The sequence below is a fragment of the Carcharhinus amblyrhynchos genome, chromosome 10 (assembly GCF_965287045.1).
Source record: "Carcharhinus amblyrhynchos chromosome 10, sCarAmb.v2.hapA, whole genome shotgun sequence".
Taxonomy (NCBI): Eukaryota; Metazoa; Chordata; class Chondrichthyes; order Carcharhiniformes; family Carcharhinidae; genus Carcharhinus; species Carcharhinus amblyrhynchos.
Window position 1 is genome coordinate 53216236 of NC_137333.1, and position 17483 is coordinate 53233718.

At 41.2% G+C, this 17483-nt stretch overlaps 1 protein-coding gene and 1 pseudogene across 9 annotated transcripts in view; one reads left to right on the forward strand and one right to left on the reverse strand.

Moving 5' to 3' along the window:
- The window catches only part of dlg2 (discs, large homolog 2 (Drosophila)), a 941559-nt gene that overhangs the window by 224258 nt on the left and 699818 nt on the right, over positions 1 to 17483 (forward strand). The window contains exon 1 of one of the 9 annotated variants that reach the window (XM_080197069.1): positions 7451 to 7512. The exons of the other annotated variants lie outside the window; for them this stretch is intronic. Coding sequence (XP_080053195.1) covers positions 7471 to 7512 — 42 coding nt within the window. The 5' untranslated portion in view covers positions 7451 to 7470. Of the gene's footprint in view, positions 1 to 7450; positions 7513 to 17483 lie in introns of those variants that run through there. 9 annotated transcript variants of the gene reach the window in all.
- Positions 5468 to 5609, reverse strand: LOC145349618 (U2 spliceosomal RNA; annotated as a pseudogene).

The window sequence follows — 17483 nt, forward strand, 5'->3', positions numbered from 1 at the left end:
AGTACTGGACGACGAAGGGTACTCTGTCCACTGTGTCCTGTGTTTGCCTTCTGAGGAGATCGGTGCGGTTTTTCGCTGTGGCGCATCGGAACTGCCGATCTGTGAGTCGAGCACCATATCCTGTTCTTATGAGGGCATCTTTCAGGGTCTGGAGGTGTCTGTCACGATCCTCCTCATCTGAGCAAATCCTGTGTATACGGAGGGCTTGTCCATAGGGAATAGCTTCTTTAACATGTTTAGGGTGGAAACTGGAGAAGTGGAGCATTGTGAGATTGTCTGTGGGCTTGCGGTACAGTGAGGTGCTGAGGTGACCGTCCTTAATGGAGATGCGTGTGTCCAAGAATGCAACTGATTCTGGGGAATAGTCCATGGTGAGTCTGATGGTGGGGTGGAATTTGTTGATATCATCATATAGTTGTTTCAGTGATTGTTCACCATGAGGCCAAAGGAAGAAAATGTCATCGATGTATCTAGTGTACAGCATCGGTTGAAGATTCTGTGCAGTGAAGAAGTCTTGTTCGAACCTGTGCATGAAGATGTTGGCATATTGAGGTGCAAATTTGGTCCCCATGGCTGTTCCATGTGTCTGGATGAAAAACTGGTTGTTGAAGGTGAAGACATTGTGGTCCAGGATAAAGCGGATGAGTTGTAAAATTGCATCTGGAAACTGGCAGTTGTCAGCATTGAGTACTGAGGCAGTCGCAGCAATGCCATCGTTGTGGGGGATGTTGGTGTAGAGCGCCGAGACATCCATTGTGACGAGGAGTGTCCCTGGTTCAACTGCTCCGTGTGTGCTGAGTTTCAGTAGGAAGTCCGTAGTGTCGCGACAAAAGCTGACAGAACCTCTCCGGCTACGTCGAGGGCATCCTGAAACCCATTGTACAAAGAACCCCCAGCTTTTGTCGCGACACTACGGACTTCCTACTGAAACTCAGCACACACGGAGCAGTTGAACCAGGGACACTCCTCGTCACAATGGATGTCTCAGCGCTCTACACCAACATCCCCCACAACGATGGCATTGCTGCGACTGCCTCAGTACTCAATGCTGACAACTGCCAGTTTCCAGATGCAATTTTACAACTCATCCGCTTTATCCTGGACCACAATGTCTTCACCTTCAACAACCAGTTTTTCATCCAGACACATGGGACAGCCATGGGGACCAAATTTGCACCTCAATATGCCAACATCTTCATGCACAGGTTCGAACAAGACTTCTTCACTGCACAGAATCTTCAACCGATGCTGTACACTAGATACATCGATGACATTTTCTTCCTTTGGCCTCATGGTGAACAATCACTGAAACAACTATATGATGATATCAACAAATTCCACCCCACCATCAGACTCACCATGGACTATTCCCCAGAATCAGTTGCATTCTTGGACACACGCATCTCCATTAAGGACGGTTACCTCAGCACCTCACTGTACCGCAAGCCCACAGACAATCTCACAATGCTCCACTTCTCCAGTTTCCACCCTAAACATGTTAAAGAAGCTATTCCCTATGGACAAGCCCTCCGTATACACAGGATTTGCTCAGATGAGGAGGATCGTGACAGACACCTCCAGACCCTGAAAGATGCCCTCATAAGAACAGGATATGGTGCTCGACTCACAGATCGGCAGTTCCGATGCGCCACAGCGAAAAACCGCACCGATCTCCTCAGAAGGCAAACACAGGACACAGTGGACAGAGTACCCTTCGTCGTCCAGTACTTCCCCAGAGCGGAGAAGCTACGACATCTTCTCCGGAGTCTTCAACATATCATTGATGAAGACGAACATCTCGCCAGGGCTATCCCCACACCCCCACTTCTTGCTTTCAGACAACCACACAACCTCAAACAGACCATTGTTCGCAGCAAACTACCCAGCCTTCAGGAGAACAGTGACCACAATACCACACAACCCTGCCACAGCAACCTCTGCAAGACATGCCGGATCATCGACATGGATACCATCATCACACGTGAGAATACCGTCCACCAGGTACATGGTAAATACTCTTGCAACTCGGCCAACATTGTCGACCTGATACGTTGCAAGAAAGGATGTCCCGAAGCATGGTACATTGGGGAGACCATGCAGACGCTACGACAACGGATGAATGAACATCGCTCGACAGTCACCAGGCAAGACTGTTCCCTTCCTGTTGGCAAACACTTCAGTGGTCACGGGCATTCAGCCTCTGACCTTCGGGTAAGCATTCTCCAAGGCGGCCTTCATGACACACGACAGCGCAGAGTCGCTGAACAGAGACTGATAGCCAAGTTCCGCACACATGAGGACGGTCTCAACAGGGATCTTGGGTTCATGTCGCACTATCTGTAACCCCCGTGACTTGCCTGGGTTTGCAAAACCTCACTTACTGTACTGTCTGGAGACAATACACATCTCTTTAAACTGTGATCAGTGCTCCTTCCACTCACATTATCAGCCATTTCAGGTCTTGAACAGCAGGTTAGGTGTAAAGATTCGCATTCTAATCAGTAATCTCTAAACTGTCTGTGCTTTATATGCTCTGTCTGAGGCCAGAACTCTCCATTCACCTGACGAAGAGGGTGTCCCTCGAAAGCTTGTGAGTATATTATCAAATAAATAGGTTGGACTAAAACCTGGTGTTGTCAGACTTTTTACTGTGTTTACGCCAGTCCAACGCCGGCATACCCACATCATGACTACTATCTGAATCTCTGTGTCAGGGGGCTACCAAGCTGACATCTCTAAGTTCACAACAAGCAAAATGCAGCCGATGCAGGAAATCTCAAATAAAAAGAAAAAGTCCTGGAAAAACTTAGCAGGTCAGACAACCTCTGAAAACAAGCAGAGTTTCAGGTTGTTGACCTTTCATCAGAACTGAAGAAAGAGATGTAAAACACATAAGAGCTTTTAGTCAGTGGAAGGGTAGAGAGGAGGCAGGAAGAACAAGAGAATGGGGTAAGGTGGAGGGTAGGGGAAATGAAATTGTAAAAAACTCATGATGGAACAGCCAAGAGAGTATTAATGGGTATAGTAAAGAAACAAAACTTGTGTTCAAAGGAGGTCCAAATGGTTACATTAAAAACTATCTGAATACAACATGAAGGGATGAAGAATGCAAGACAAGACCGACAGAGCAAAGTAAAAAAAAAACTTATATAAGATGAAGGCAGAGATTATGACCTATCATCATTGAACTTGATGTTGATTCCAGAGAGTTCTAGAATGTTGTGTCGAAAGATATGTTGTTCCTCATACTTGTGTTGTGCTTCACTGGAACACTACATCAGGCCATGAACAGAAAGATCAGAGATAAAGCAAAGTGGAGAAGTGAAATGGTAAGAAGTGGAAGCGCAGGATTATGCTTGTGGTCATCCAGTTTATGATTCTTCTCAGTGTAGAGGAGTATGCATGGTCACCAGTGAATGCTAAATTGAAATATAGTGTTGTTTTTGGGTTGATTAACCACAAGCTGGGTTATTGTTTGCAATCATTCGTCCTGAAGGGGGTTAATATTGTCAACCTTATTGTTTCAGAAAGTGCCATTCAACTCAGGAATGTTTTTTTGATTACTCTCAGGATATGGCAGTTGATATCACTTGGTCTGGAATATATCCTTTTATCCTCACAAGATAGTGTGGCAGTTTTTGAATTCATGGATCCGGTCAATAACCTTCAGCAGCTATCTTTTGCAGCACATACTGTTCATTTTAAAACAAAAGTCAGTCCTAAAATTCCATACTGAGTAAAGTTTATCTTTTAAAAGTTATGAATATGATATGCCTTTATGGGCATGACAAAAGGTTAATTGGTAACCTAAGAATTCATGGAGATGAGCATGATATGTTAATGTGGATAGAGGATTGGTTAACAGAGAGGAAGCAGAGAATGGGCATAAACAGGGCAGTTTCAAGTTAGCAGTGACTAGCGGATTGCCATAAGGATCAATGCTGGGGCCTCAGCTATTTACTATCTATGTTACTGACTTAGATGAAGAGCCAGACAATAATTTATGTAAATTTGAAGAAGATACAAAGCTAGGTGGAAAGATAAGCTGTGGAGAGGACACATTGGAGCTACAAAAAGATATTGAGCTGAATAATATGAGGCAGGGAAGCAGGGGTGGTGGCTCACTTCTGGAAGCAAAGTTAAAGTGGAGCTGACAAGCAGATTTTTGGCATCTCAGGGAATCCAGGTATTCAGGGAGCAGGTGAAAATTAGAGTTGAAGCCCAAGATCAGCCATGATCATATTGAATGATGGAGTAGGCTCAACAGATCAATTGAGCTTCCCCTGCTCCTATTTTCAGTTTTCTTGTAAGCTGCTGTCCAAACTTGGAGCTAGGTCTAATGTCCAGAGCATGTTGAAGATAGACTAAGATTAGAGGTATTCTTTTGGAATGAGGATGCAGAAGGATTGCAGGACCAGAAAGATGATGGCGAAGTTGGAGAAATCATGAAACAACAGTACGTTGTTCTTTAACCCAGTGAGTGACTTTTTAACCAGGAACAGACTGAAGCTTGAAAACAAGAAAGCTAGTCACCAATCAAATGCTCAGCAGGAGCAGGCTCTCAATTACAGCACTTGTGGGGAAAGGGCTGTAAATCAATTAAAGTTACTTTAAGTATAAACCACCCCCCCCCCACCCACCCACCCAAGCAAATGAGAGACTGAAATTGAGTCCAACAGTATAACTAGTATACTCCAGAATAGAAGCAATGGCAAGAAGAGCCTTGGAACTTGAACCCATGTTTGAGAGAAGATCTAGATCTTGATTTTTCCACAGGTTTTTTCCACAGCTAACATATCAAAGAAGAGCAGCATATCATAGACAGGACCAGAGTTTTATGGTTTACTATAATGTAGTCCAGGACAGAAACACAGTTTTGATGTCTCAAGTGTCCAGAAATTGGAATCCAAATTTGAGGAAAAACCCAGATTTTTACCAAAGCTCACAATCTAAGGTTGGCCCAGGATTTGAACTGCATTTCACCAGATGTGAGTCATCAATAGTAGGTGAGCAAAAAGGCTACTGTCTGTGAAGCTAATGTTGCAGTTGTTAAGATATGACACGTTAAGGTGCATTCAATAATCTTGACCAATTTTTTCTGCTCCATCCATGGGGTATACTGGAATTGAGTGCATTACCTGTCTGCATCTCCTGCCTTATCAGTGTGGAGATCTTCCTGACCCTATGAGGGAAGAGGACTTCTGTTCTCCAGTGTATCCTCTATACTATTACAGAATCCTTGGACATGCACTGATGCCTTTTGTGCTATTTCTGTAGGTTCTTTCTCCATTCAACTTTGTTTTTGTTTTTATTCCAATTCAATCCATTCAAGTCCAATTCAGAGTCTCAACAAGTTGAGACGTTCCCGATCCAAGCTCACGAGACAGGGCTCTCGCCTCCTGTTTTGGGCTTGATCTACATGATCCAATCTGATTGGAGTAGGCATAGCACCTCCTCCAAGCCTTGATCTCATTTGCATCTTAGCCAAAAGGCCGAGATGCCGCTTTTAAACATTGCTTCAAATGAAGCTGAAATGTAACCTAATGACTTCAACAAAGCACGACGTGTCGATACTACACTTGATCTTAGCCAAAAGGCTGAGAAGTGATTCAGCATTTTTTAATTCTTTATTCCAATTCAATCCAATCAAATCAAATACAATTCAGAGTCCCAACAAATTGAGACATTCTCAATCCAAGCTGACAAGACAGGGCTCTCACCTCCTGTCTTGGGCTTGATCTACATGATCCAAGCTGATTGGAGTAGGTATAGCTCCTCCTCCAAGGCTTGATCTCATTTGCATCTTAGCCAAAAGGTCGAGATACCACTTTAAAAAATTGCTTCAACCCAGCTCCAGCCACTGACAGCCAGAATATGCCTTGTTTTTAACAAGTACATTCTGGCTTTAGATAGTGCAAACCATCTTTAAGTAGGGCTTGTCTTGCATGAACCAAAGCCATTGGCTGAAACAGGTAGCCACTCCACAGAGAATTAAACCCTGGGCTGCATATCAAAATCATTATAGTTACTGCGCAGCACAAAGTTTGCATAGTACTTACATCACTTTGAAGAGACTGGCATTAATCGTGTATTGTGATCTTTGCACTCAATTTCAGGGGCTATTCAATTGTGTTCATGTGTATTGGATGTGAAACATATTTTAGGATTAAGTATAATAATAGAAAAGTATATCCATTATGTACCTTAGATTCAGGGTTCTGTTAGTGTACTTTTGGTTATGTGATTATCAGAGACATATCTGTGTTCCCAGATTGATCAGTTCAGCCAAGCCCCTGCTTCTTGTTCCCCCTCATTCCTGTTTAAGTCTTCCAGATCTTCCAACAATAACAACAATTTGCATTGAGATAAAGTCTTTAGCTTATAAACTGTCCCAAGACATTCCACAGGGATATTAGCAGACAGAAAATTGTCACTGAGCCACAGAAGACCAAAAGCTTGGTTGAAGTGTAGGTTTTAATGAGTAGCTTAAAGTAAGAGAGCAAGGTTGAGAGTTGGAGAGGTTTAGGGAGGAAATTCCATAACTTAAGGTCTGAACAGCTGAAGGTTTTCCAGCAATGTGACAAAATAAATTAGGAATGCTCATGAAGCCATAACTGGAGATTGCAGAAATAAGGTAACTGCCATGTGAAAGGATTTGAACATCAGGTCAAGAGTTTTAACTTTGAGGCAATGCTGGACTTGGAATCAGTGTAAATCAGTGATTGCAGGAGTGACATGTGACCACACTTTGGTTCAAGTGAGAGTACGGACAGCATTGTTTCGAAGTCCAAACCCCATTCTTTCTATTTAATCTCAGCCGGCTGCTCACTCCCTCTAATCCAAGCCAAAAGCTCTGGCATCTGCTGTCTCTTCCTGACAGGACCATTTTAGCTGAATGGCAATTAATATTATTGGCTGGAGTTCAGATTTCCCACAATCACTGAATTGATTGCTTTTGAGCAAAGTAATATTAAAATCAGTATGTATCTCAACTTTTAATTCCAACTTATAAACTGAAGCTAGTGCATTCTGATTTGCTTTATTGTAGCTTTAAATGCAAACCATTTAACAGTTAAATTGTGGCAGAATTTATTTGTGTTGCTCTGGAAAACCTCAACGCTGCTTTCTTTAAACCAGTATGTTATCAGTAGGAGTACACAATTCTTTCCCTTCTGTTGCATTACGATAGATCAACAGTCTTCATTGCCACAGTAACTGGGAATCAGGGATATTTAAATCTTCAGCAACACTACTGGAATTGTCAATTATACTTTCATTTAATTTATAGATTTCAGTCAGTGCATGGGATTATTTACAATATAGTGCTAGTTGCTAAAATCACGATCAATACAGTTTGAAACAGACACAGAAGACAGAGGCATCTCTACCTTACTGAAGCTCCTGTGTTTGGTCTGTACTATATGTAGCCAGGAAGCTGGTCACTGTTCCATATGCTCTTTGCCTACTGCAATGTTTTTTGCATGTTACTGCGCAGTGAGAACCAAGGTTAAGGTAAGGACTAGATCAAAGCCATTGTGCAGTTGGAGACATGTAAACAAGCTGGAAACATCAGTGTCTGCCTTTCACAGTTTATTAAAAGCAGGAGTTTGCAGTTGCTAGACGAACAGGTGGTGCAACTCAGATGGTGCTGACCGTCCTGTGCTTCTGCATTTGCCGGTCAGGTTTTCAGTTGTACTAGCCGTATTGTACCGGTCTTTTTAACTATTTTGTTACCCTCCTGTTGTGCATTTTTCATGTGTTATATCAGTGCTGAAGAACAAAAAATCAGACTGAAATGAGACATGGTAGGCCAGAGCTGACAGCTAACATGGTTTGTGCTGAGAGATTGCATGAATAGCCTTGAATTTTATTTTAGACTTAAATTAAAAGCGTTTTTTCGGATGATTGCTTTTGTAGATTTGCCAGAATGCAGTGTTAAGATTGTAGGACATGAAGCAGAAATAAATTATATAGGAATAAACATGAATTGAAGTGCAATCTTAAAATTAGATACTGCCAAGATTATTAGTTTATTAATTGATAAAAGTATAGCTTACCCATGACACCTATTCTGTGGTTTATGATGTGCTAGTGACAGATCGCTGATAAAACATTTATGGAAATGGGTTTACAAATGAATAATTCCTGTAACTTCAGTTGAAGTTGCAGGTTTGCCGATCTAGCTGAAGGTGATTGCTCTACTGTAAATCCTATTGACAGCTCTAAAAGATTGGAGCAAGGATCAGGCCAGACATTAGGGCAGATTGCATAATAAAGGCATAATGGGGCTTGTAGTCTCATACAGAAGCATCATTTGTATGTATGTTATGCTTAATAAAAACCACTACTGTTCGGGGAGAGTAATTGAGTTGAATCATTGTATATTTAATATAGATCTTTGTCGTCAATACTTGAGTAATCGATTTTCATTGTCCGCGTCACAGAATTGTTTCCATGAATACCAGTATTGTAGTTCAGTTAGTATTACATTTACAAGAATGTTGTATTATGACATCCTGAACTGTTTTTAAATGTAATATTATTGTAAAAGATTTGGTGCAATGGCATTGAAAATTATTCTGGAATTAATCTGGTTAATACATTTGGCTTTTGAATTGGCCTGCAGCACTAAAAATAACTGAAAATCATATTTTCCAATTTGCCAAAGCTCCTCTTCTTCATTGTCATGGAAACAATCTATCTTATTTGCATGCTGCATTCAACTGTATACATACAAGTGTGGCTGAATGTGGAAAATATACCCAGGATCCAGCTGCTTTTCACCGTTTATATAATTTAAAAATTCTAATTGACAAGTTAAATTCCGAAGAAGGAGCATTGAAAAAATAAAAGTAGTAATTGTCTGTCAAAAATTAAAAAATCTATTTGTTTTTCTTCTGGTGTGTACTTAGCAGTAATCTTTTGTAAACAACGTTACCCAGAATCTACCACATAAGGAATGTTAAGGCAATGATTCTCTGGCCCTGTGCATCCAGGCGCATATCACGTTATGGTCGGAGAATCACGCAAGGGGGTCCAAATGCGATTTGCATTGGGAGAATGTCTTTTGGCATTTCCCCCACCCTGGGCCAATGATGTAATCACTGGGCGTGAACCAAATTAGCATATTTAAATCTGTTTAAATATGCATTTTCAGGTGTTAGCTGGATTCACTTGGCTGTATTCATTGAACCTCCAGCACAACATGAAATTGGTGAGAATCACCATAAATCTGGCTAACACCCAGAAATGCATATTTAAATATATTGGGTGTGAACCAGATTACATCATAGAAACAAAGAAGCATAGAAACCCTACAATGCAGAAGAAAGCCATTTGGCCCATCACGACTGTATTGACAATCCTACCCAGGCCCTCACCACAATCTTGTTGTGATCTGGATCATACCAACCCACTGAACTCTCATCGCTTTTCCTGCTGGAGATGATACTTTGGGCATAATTCTCCCCAAAGATATCTAAGTGTTATCCCCAGCGGGAAAAGCAGTAAGATTCCTGCTGGGTGGGTCTTTGCGATCCAGATCGCAATCCACCCATATTTAGTTATTTTTTGGAGCTTGGGAAAATTCCTGCTAGCAAAGAAATGTGTGGTACTGGAAGATGCTGATAAGACCTCAGAGATCAGGTGCTGTTTTTAAAGGACGCACCAATCTCAAAGTAACATTGAAATCCCCTCTCCCCTCACAGACATCATGACATTCCCCCAATATCTGGGGAGCACTCTGAACCTTTGACCCAGAGAAGCAACCTACCCCCCCATCAATAAATGTTTCTGGTCACCACCACCAACCCCACCCCCTTGCCCCATACCATGCAGGCATCAGGGTGACCCATCCCCATCCATCCTTACCTGCATTTGGATATTGGCACCCCCCAACCCCCCAATTGAATGACTTCCCAGCTGTGAGATTGCCTAAGGCCTTGCCCCATTCAGGCCCTCCCCTCACCAGTGCCACCCTGGTATTTTATCAATGCTACCCTGCAAACCTGGTGGTGCCACCCTGATACTGACAGGTTGGCAATTCTGGAGTGCTGGGGCAGAGCTAGGGCACTGCCCAGCCATGTCCTTAGCCACCTGGGAATTCCAATGGCCTCCAAGTCTCTGAGTGGCCATTCCGCCTAGCCTCAACTATTGTGGAGACCAGTAGTGATTCCTGTTAGCTTACTGTTGCTCTGGTGGGTTGGTGAAAGACAGGAGCTGGGCGAATCTGGCGAACACCCAGAAATGCATATTTAAATATATTGGGCGTGAACCAGATTACGTCATAGAAAGAAAGAAGCATAGAAACCCTACAGTGAAGAAGAAAGCCATTTGGCCCATCATGACTGTATTGACAATCCCACCCAGGCCCTCCCTCTGTCACCCCACATATTTACCCCACTAATCCCTATAACCTTACAACCTGAGACACTAAGGAGCAATTTAGCATGGCCAATCAACCTAACCTGCACAACTTTGGAATGTGGGAAGAAACCAAAACACCTGGAGGAAACCCATGCAGACAGGGGGAGAATGTGCGAACTCCATACGAATAGTGACCCAAGCTGGGAATTGAATCCAGATTCCTGGAACTGTGAGGCAGCAGTGCTAACCACTGTGCCACAATGCTGCCCCACGAACGCCAGCCAGGGGCAGGGAGAATCCCAAAAGGGGTTGGCTTGGCATAAAGCATGTTTGGCCCTCTGCTGTGATTATCCAGCCATATAGTAATTTGCATTGGGGCTTTAGAATGATCACTCTTATCATTTTTTTTGGACAATTCTTCCCTAGGAATTTAGGACTACTATTATAATGAAGTATTAGAAATATATGTTCATAGATCTTTTAAACAACGCATAGCAACCAAAAGAAACTTTTCACTGAGTACAGGAAGACTATTATTAGATTTTATGTGTAGCTATTTACTTACTTATTTTTGCTTGCATGAACAGTTGTAAACTCTGCCAGGCCTCGAAGAAGAATCTGGCTAATGAACTAAAGGCCCTTTTACAATGGGGTGCTGGACTGATATGTTTGCATCCTGTATTAAAATAGGAACAAAAGGTAGCAAATGTACATACGTCTTACTACACAGACTACTACATGGAAATAGAAATCATGTAAGAAAAGTCAGGTTATTATTCGTAAGAAATTAATGTTAATAAAGTATAAAAGATTTGCCCATTTGAATTGAAATTTATGCTATTCCAAAAGGGTTAATATCCTCATGCTCAAATCTTTTACTGGAAAACTTAGAGTGGCCTTATGATGGCAATCTCTCTTTCTTTTGAGAGGTTTTGAGCAGAAATATAGGATGATGTTTCAGCACTTAGTCAGAAAAGTGGAAATAAATTGAAAACTAAGCTAAATTGACATCTTCATTCAAGATCATTCATAAGTGGCATTAGAAGTGTTACTGAGCTATCATTATTACTGAATGAGCCCAGATTCATAAAGGAGAAAGAAAATTAGCTAGAGAACTTACTGCACCCTGGCTGGAGAGATGTTTGGAATCAACTTTCTTTGACCACCAAAAATAACCCACAGTATATCGTTCCCAAATTCAAGTGTCACTTTCGTCTTTGCAAAGAATTGGAAACCATAGTTAAAGATATCTGACCTGCTTCAAACAAAGAATGTGCATTATTATTCTAACTTCTTTTATTTTGTATATGGACTGCATTGGTATTACTTCTCAATATCAAAGGACAGGATACTTTGATGCACACCATAGAAGAGGAGATGAATAAAATACTCCATGCTAAGATTCAGAGGGGCCTCCACGTGGGAGTCCCAAATGTCAGTGAATGGGATTATAATTAAATGTCATCCTAGTTATGAATTTTGCCTTCTGAATCTGCCAGCATTAATGGACAGATACAGAATATAGAAAGAAGGCTATCTATTCCCTCACAACGTCTAACACAAATGAACATTTGGGCTCTACTAAAAGGAAACTACAACGAGGCTGTTTTGAAAGTAGCTGTGTCAAGTCCATTCCCTGTGACTCCTAACAACAGATGCAAATAAAACCAAAATTGCCTCCAAAGTTATCAGTGAATGGGAAATCTGTTCATATTTTGTCCCTCCCAAAGTTGCTGCATCTGATAATACTAGCAGAAGTTACTGATTGTTTTCAAAGTTGAATGCTTACATCTGTTTGATTAGGCGCATTATTTCTCCTGGAACTTGAATGGTTTTAAAGAAAGTATTTCTCTCAGTTATCCTTTACTGTGTCTTAGTGCTATATAGTAAATGTGTCGTTGTAGGATTTTATTCTGGATAAGTCCTCCAACATGTAAACTGGGAAGAAAATTCCATAACTATTCCTGATTTCAGAAACATTTTAATCATGTGTAAGTGAATAGGGTTGAGTGAAGATTTATATGCTGTGTACAAAAATCCCTTCCAGTTATATAAATTGAAAATTTGTAAGGGACTACTCATTAATTATGGAGTAAATTGTTGAAAAGCTGGCTAAACATTTGAGATTTAAAAAAGCTAAGTTGTTTCCTTGTGGGTGACATTTTCATGTAAGGTAAGCTTTGTTTTGCAACATTTTGATAATACAGTAAATAATTTTTACATCTGTTTTATCAAATTTGTGAAAAGTAGAATTCAGACTTATGGTTAGTTTTAAACGATTTATATGAGATTTGAACTAGACAAGTTGCAAATTTTATGGTTTATGCAACAGTTAGAAATTGACCTTCTGGTTTAGAGCTAATTCTCAATCTCAAGATTTCTGCCTTGCCTCCCACTTTGCAAAGAAGTCATCTTTAGTTAACTCACCAAATCATCTCCAACTGTTTGGTATCTTGACTTTTGTCAAATTACCCCATATAAATGTTTATTATACTGCTGGCCTGATGTACAAACAAATCTTCAAACTGTTTATGATGTTATTTGATAATCTCAATTACAATTCCTGTCTAATAATTACATAGAGGATTCTGGATGTTTGGCAATGCATCACATGACAGATTCACGCAGTGTCAGAAATTGATTTTCATGGACTAAAGAGCAGTTTCAATGTCGACACACCAGCCAAGAGATAGAAAGCAGAGAGTAATAGTGAAATATTGTTTTTCCTGACTGGACAGTGACCCCATACCTCTATTTTCATCCTCAAGGTGGGTGGGGAGAAATGGAAAAATTCCTAGCTCAGCACACTCACCTTGAGAGAAAATGCCTGCCAATTCTGGAGCTGGGCATGAGCTGTAGTCAGGCCACCTGACCTGGATTAAAATGCGAAGGCGGCCACAGGGGCTTTTGTATTGATGCAGCTTATTTTAAAGCATGCTTTGGTGTTGTGGGACCTTGTCACAGTGGGAAAAAAAGTCAAAGGCCCTCCAGCCCTCATCCCTCACACCTCTTCACCTTCCAAATAATTCCCATACCAAATATGCCTCCCCATGCCCTTTAACCAACCTGTGTTACCTTATGCCAGGCTTAGCTCTCCTAACCATCCTCTCAGGCCCCTTAAGCCCTATGCCAGGGAGCCCAGGCATCTATTAGAATAACATAACTCCTGAGCTCCAGAGGATACATTATTTGATTGACAGCTCAGACTCTGTATTCTCTGTGATCAGTTTCACATGTTGACATAAATTGGATGGTTTCAAATGTTTGTGGTTTTTAAAATATCAAAGAGCCTGGATGATTAACACTTTTATTGATGGCTATCTAGACAATTTTTTCATAGGACAGTGATCAATGGCTTACAATTTTTACACATGCCACTTTACTCTGTTCATTAGTTCTAGAATGTGTATTGTGGATCAATGGGCATGGAAATGCCAGAGCCTGGTGTGGGAGATATGAGGTCCTGAAGGCGTGGGTAGAAAGGTAGGGCCTAGCATTGGAGGCATGAGGGGAACGTCGGGGATGGGTGGAAGGTCAGAGCTTGGCATTGGGGCATGAGAAGACAAGAAAGTGTTTGGAAGGGTAGAAACTGGCACGGTGGCATGAGGGAAAATGGGGTGGGTGGAAGAGTATGGTATGCCATAGGAGGCCTGAGGGGACATGAGGGTGGCTGGAAGTGCAGAGCCTGGCATGGGGCCATGAGGAGACCCAGGGTGTAACTAGGGAGCGTAACCTAGGAGGAAAAAGGGGACATGAGGTGTTTGGGGAACATTACTTGGCTTAGGGCAAGAGCGAACCTTTTGAACTTATCCTATTATGCAGCTGGTATAAAACTTGATAAAGTCCAACTGCCTTCCTTAAAATAAAATTTTAAAAAATCAGAGATGGGCTCAAAATGCTGTCACTTTCCTCTTTTAATAGTAGCAGGCTCTGTTCCTGGCGCAGTCCCTCCCCTGCCCTCATGAAAATGGCCTAGTAACAGAAACAGAGGCAGAATTTCCAAGTGTGCCATCGACAACTATTTTTCTGGTCCTACCTCCATGTGGTCCTGACCACAGCCATGAAATACAAAAGCAAGGAAGTTGTGCTAAACTTCTATAAATCATTGAATAATCCCCAACTGATATATTGTGCCCATTTCTGGGCAGCACACATTAGCAAGTGTGAAATAGCTTTGGAGAAGGTGCAGAAAGCTGTATTGCAGTGGTACCAGAGACGAAGGACTTCAGTTATGTGCAACGACGATAGAAACGTGGACTGTTCCCCTTAGAATAGAGAAGATTAACAGGGGATTTAAATAGAGTCATAGAGGTTTACAGCATGGAAACAGGCCCTTCTGCCCAACTTGTCCATGCCACCCTTTTTTTAAAACTCCTAAGCTCATCCCAATTGTCTGCATTTGGCCTATTTCCCTCTATACCCATTGTACCATGTAACTAACTAAATGCTTTTTAAAAGATAAAATTGTACCCACCTCTACCACTACCTCTGGCAGCTTGTTCCAGACACTCATCACCCTCTGTGTGAAAAAATTGCCCCTCTGGACACTTGTATCTCTCCCCTCTCACCTTAAACCTATGCCTCTAGTTTTAGACTCCCCTACCTTTGGGAAAAGATATTGACTATCTAGCTGATCTGTGTCCCTCATTATTTTATAGACCTCTATAAGGTCACCCCTCAGCCTCCTACACTCCAGAGAAAAAAGTCCCAGTCTATCCAGCCTCTCCTTATAACTCAATCCATCAAGTCCCAGTAGCATCTTAGTAAATCTTTCTGCACTCTCTCTAGTTTAATAATATCCTTTCTATAATAGGGTGACCAGAATTGCACAGAGTATTCCAAGTATGACCTGACCAATGTCCTGTACAACTTCAACAAAATGTACCAGCTCCTGTATTCAATGTTCTGACTGATGAAACCAAGCATGCCGAATGCCTTCTTCACCACTCTGTCCAACTGTGACTCTACTTTCAAGGAGCTATGAACATGTACCCCACGATCTCTTTGTTCTGTAACTCTGCCCAGTGCCCTACCATTAACTAAGTAAGTCCTGCCCTGGTTCAATCCACCAAAATGCATCACCTCGCATTTGTCTAAATTAAACTCCATTTGCCATTCGTCAATGCACTTGCCCAATTGATCAAGATTCCGTTGTAATTGAAGATATCTTTCTTCACTGTCCACTATGCCACCAATCTTGGTGTCATCTGCAAACTTACTAACCATGTCCCCTATATTCTCATCCAAATCATTAATATAAATGACAAATAACAGTGGGCCCAGCACTGATCCCTGAGGTACACTGCTGGTCACAGGCTTCCAGTTTGAAAAACAACTATCTAAAATCACCCTCTGGCTTCTGTCAAGAAGCCAATTTTATATCCATTTAGATACCTCACCCTGGATCCCATGAGATTTAACTTTATGCAACAACCTAAGAAGGTTGTTGAGTGAATAAATTTTATAGAGAAAATAAAGAGAAACTGTTTCCAGTGGCAGAAAGGTAACAACCAAATGGTGCAGATTTAAGGCAATTGGCAAAAGAACCAGAGGAAAGATGAGAATACTGTTGCTGTTATGCTCTGACATGCACATCCCAAAAGAGTGATGGAAGTTGATTCAGTAATAATTTTCAAAAGGGGATTAGATGGATACTTGAAAAGAAAAGGTTTGTAGGACTTGGTGAAAGAACAGTGGAATGAGACTAATTGGATATCTCTTCCAGAGAGTCGACTAAGGTACAAGGCCTTCTGTGCTCTATTCTGCTATGAGCATGATTCTGAGATATATGTTTATTGTGATTCATAGGTTGTGCTTTAATCGAGTATTGTTCTGGTTCTCATGTAAATGCTGATGCTTGATATTGGATCTGTGATGTGTCATTGATATGCAATGATTTTCACTGCAAATCAAAGATTGAATACTAATAATTGAAATGATGGATACTATGTGGCTATTTATGGATATTTTATGTTAATTACAAGGCAGTGACTCACTGTGAAGTTAAAATCTTGTCAAAATATAAGGAAGGTCGATCTTGAAGCTATTTAAGTCATCAGCATAGAAAACACTCTTCAAACTAGTATTATTTTAATTTTCCATGCCGATTTTCTCCACTTGTCCTGACAGCATTGCCACTTTGCTGGTGGACAATAATAGGCCCCTGTATGTCTCCCCAGTCCTTATTAATCATGTTGATTGCTTGTGATTAATGGTTGTTAGGCTATTTTGGCATTGCACATATCACAGCAGAGTTAGATCTGTTTCCTACTTTATAACTGCATTTCTGTACTTTGTGAAACAATAACAGGACTCAAATCTCATGCTGATTCTCATCCCACCCGCTTCCCACAGCATGCACACACAGTACAAGAGATGCTGAAACCAGTTTTTATACTGCTATCTCTGGCCCTGCTGCAATCAGACTGTTTAATTTTATGTGAGACTTTAATTGTTTTGCATCCGTTATTATATTTCTGATTATGACAGTACTAATTACTGGGTCTGCTCTATGTCTTTGTATTAGAATCTTTACACCAGAAAACGTTCATGGTATGATTACTGTAAGATAATAGATCATTTAGAGTTGATTTCTGAGAGTCTTTCCCATTTTTGATATTCTCCCCTTTGAAGGTGTTCCCAGAGTGCTCTGTCACAGTATACCCAGACCTCTATTAATACCATTGTAGATGGATGTGTGAAAATAGGCATCTTTCAGAATAATGTGGCTCACTTGGAGACTATAACAGAGCAGGGCAAACAAAACTGCATTTTCTTTGTCTTATTGCTGTGCACTGGCCCCCATATTACTGTACTGTAATTGTCAGGTTTATAAGATTGTTATAAGACAGTTTCGGGACTGTGCCTTTAACTCAAGGTAAAATAAAGGGGGTCATGTGACTTGTTTTGAAGCCTGTCTATCAGCAAGCAAGTGGTTTGATTGTTAGAGATTGTTTTACGGGGAAGAAGATGCAAGATGTTTACACTAGGAGACAATGGCAGCAATCAGTGTGTTAACAGTGGATAGATTCTGAATATCCAAAGCTCTAGAGAAGTGTTGAGAATGATTGGTTGGACACAGTTATGTTTTACATTGCCCATTTAGTTCCAAGACGAAA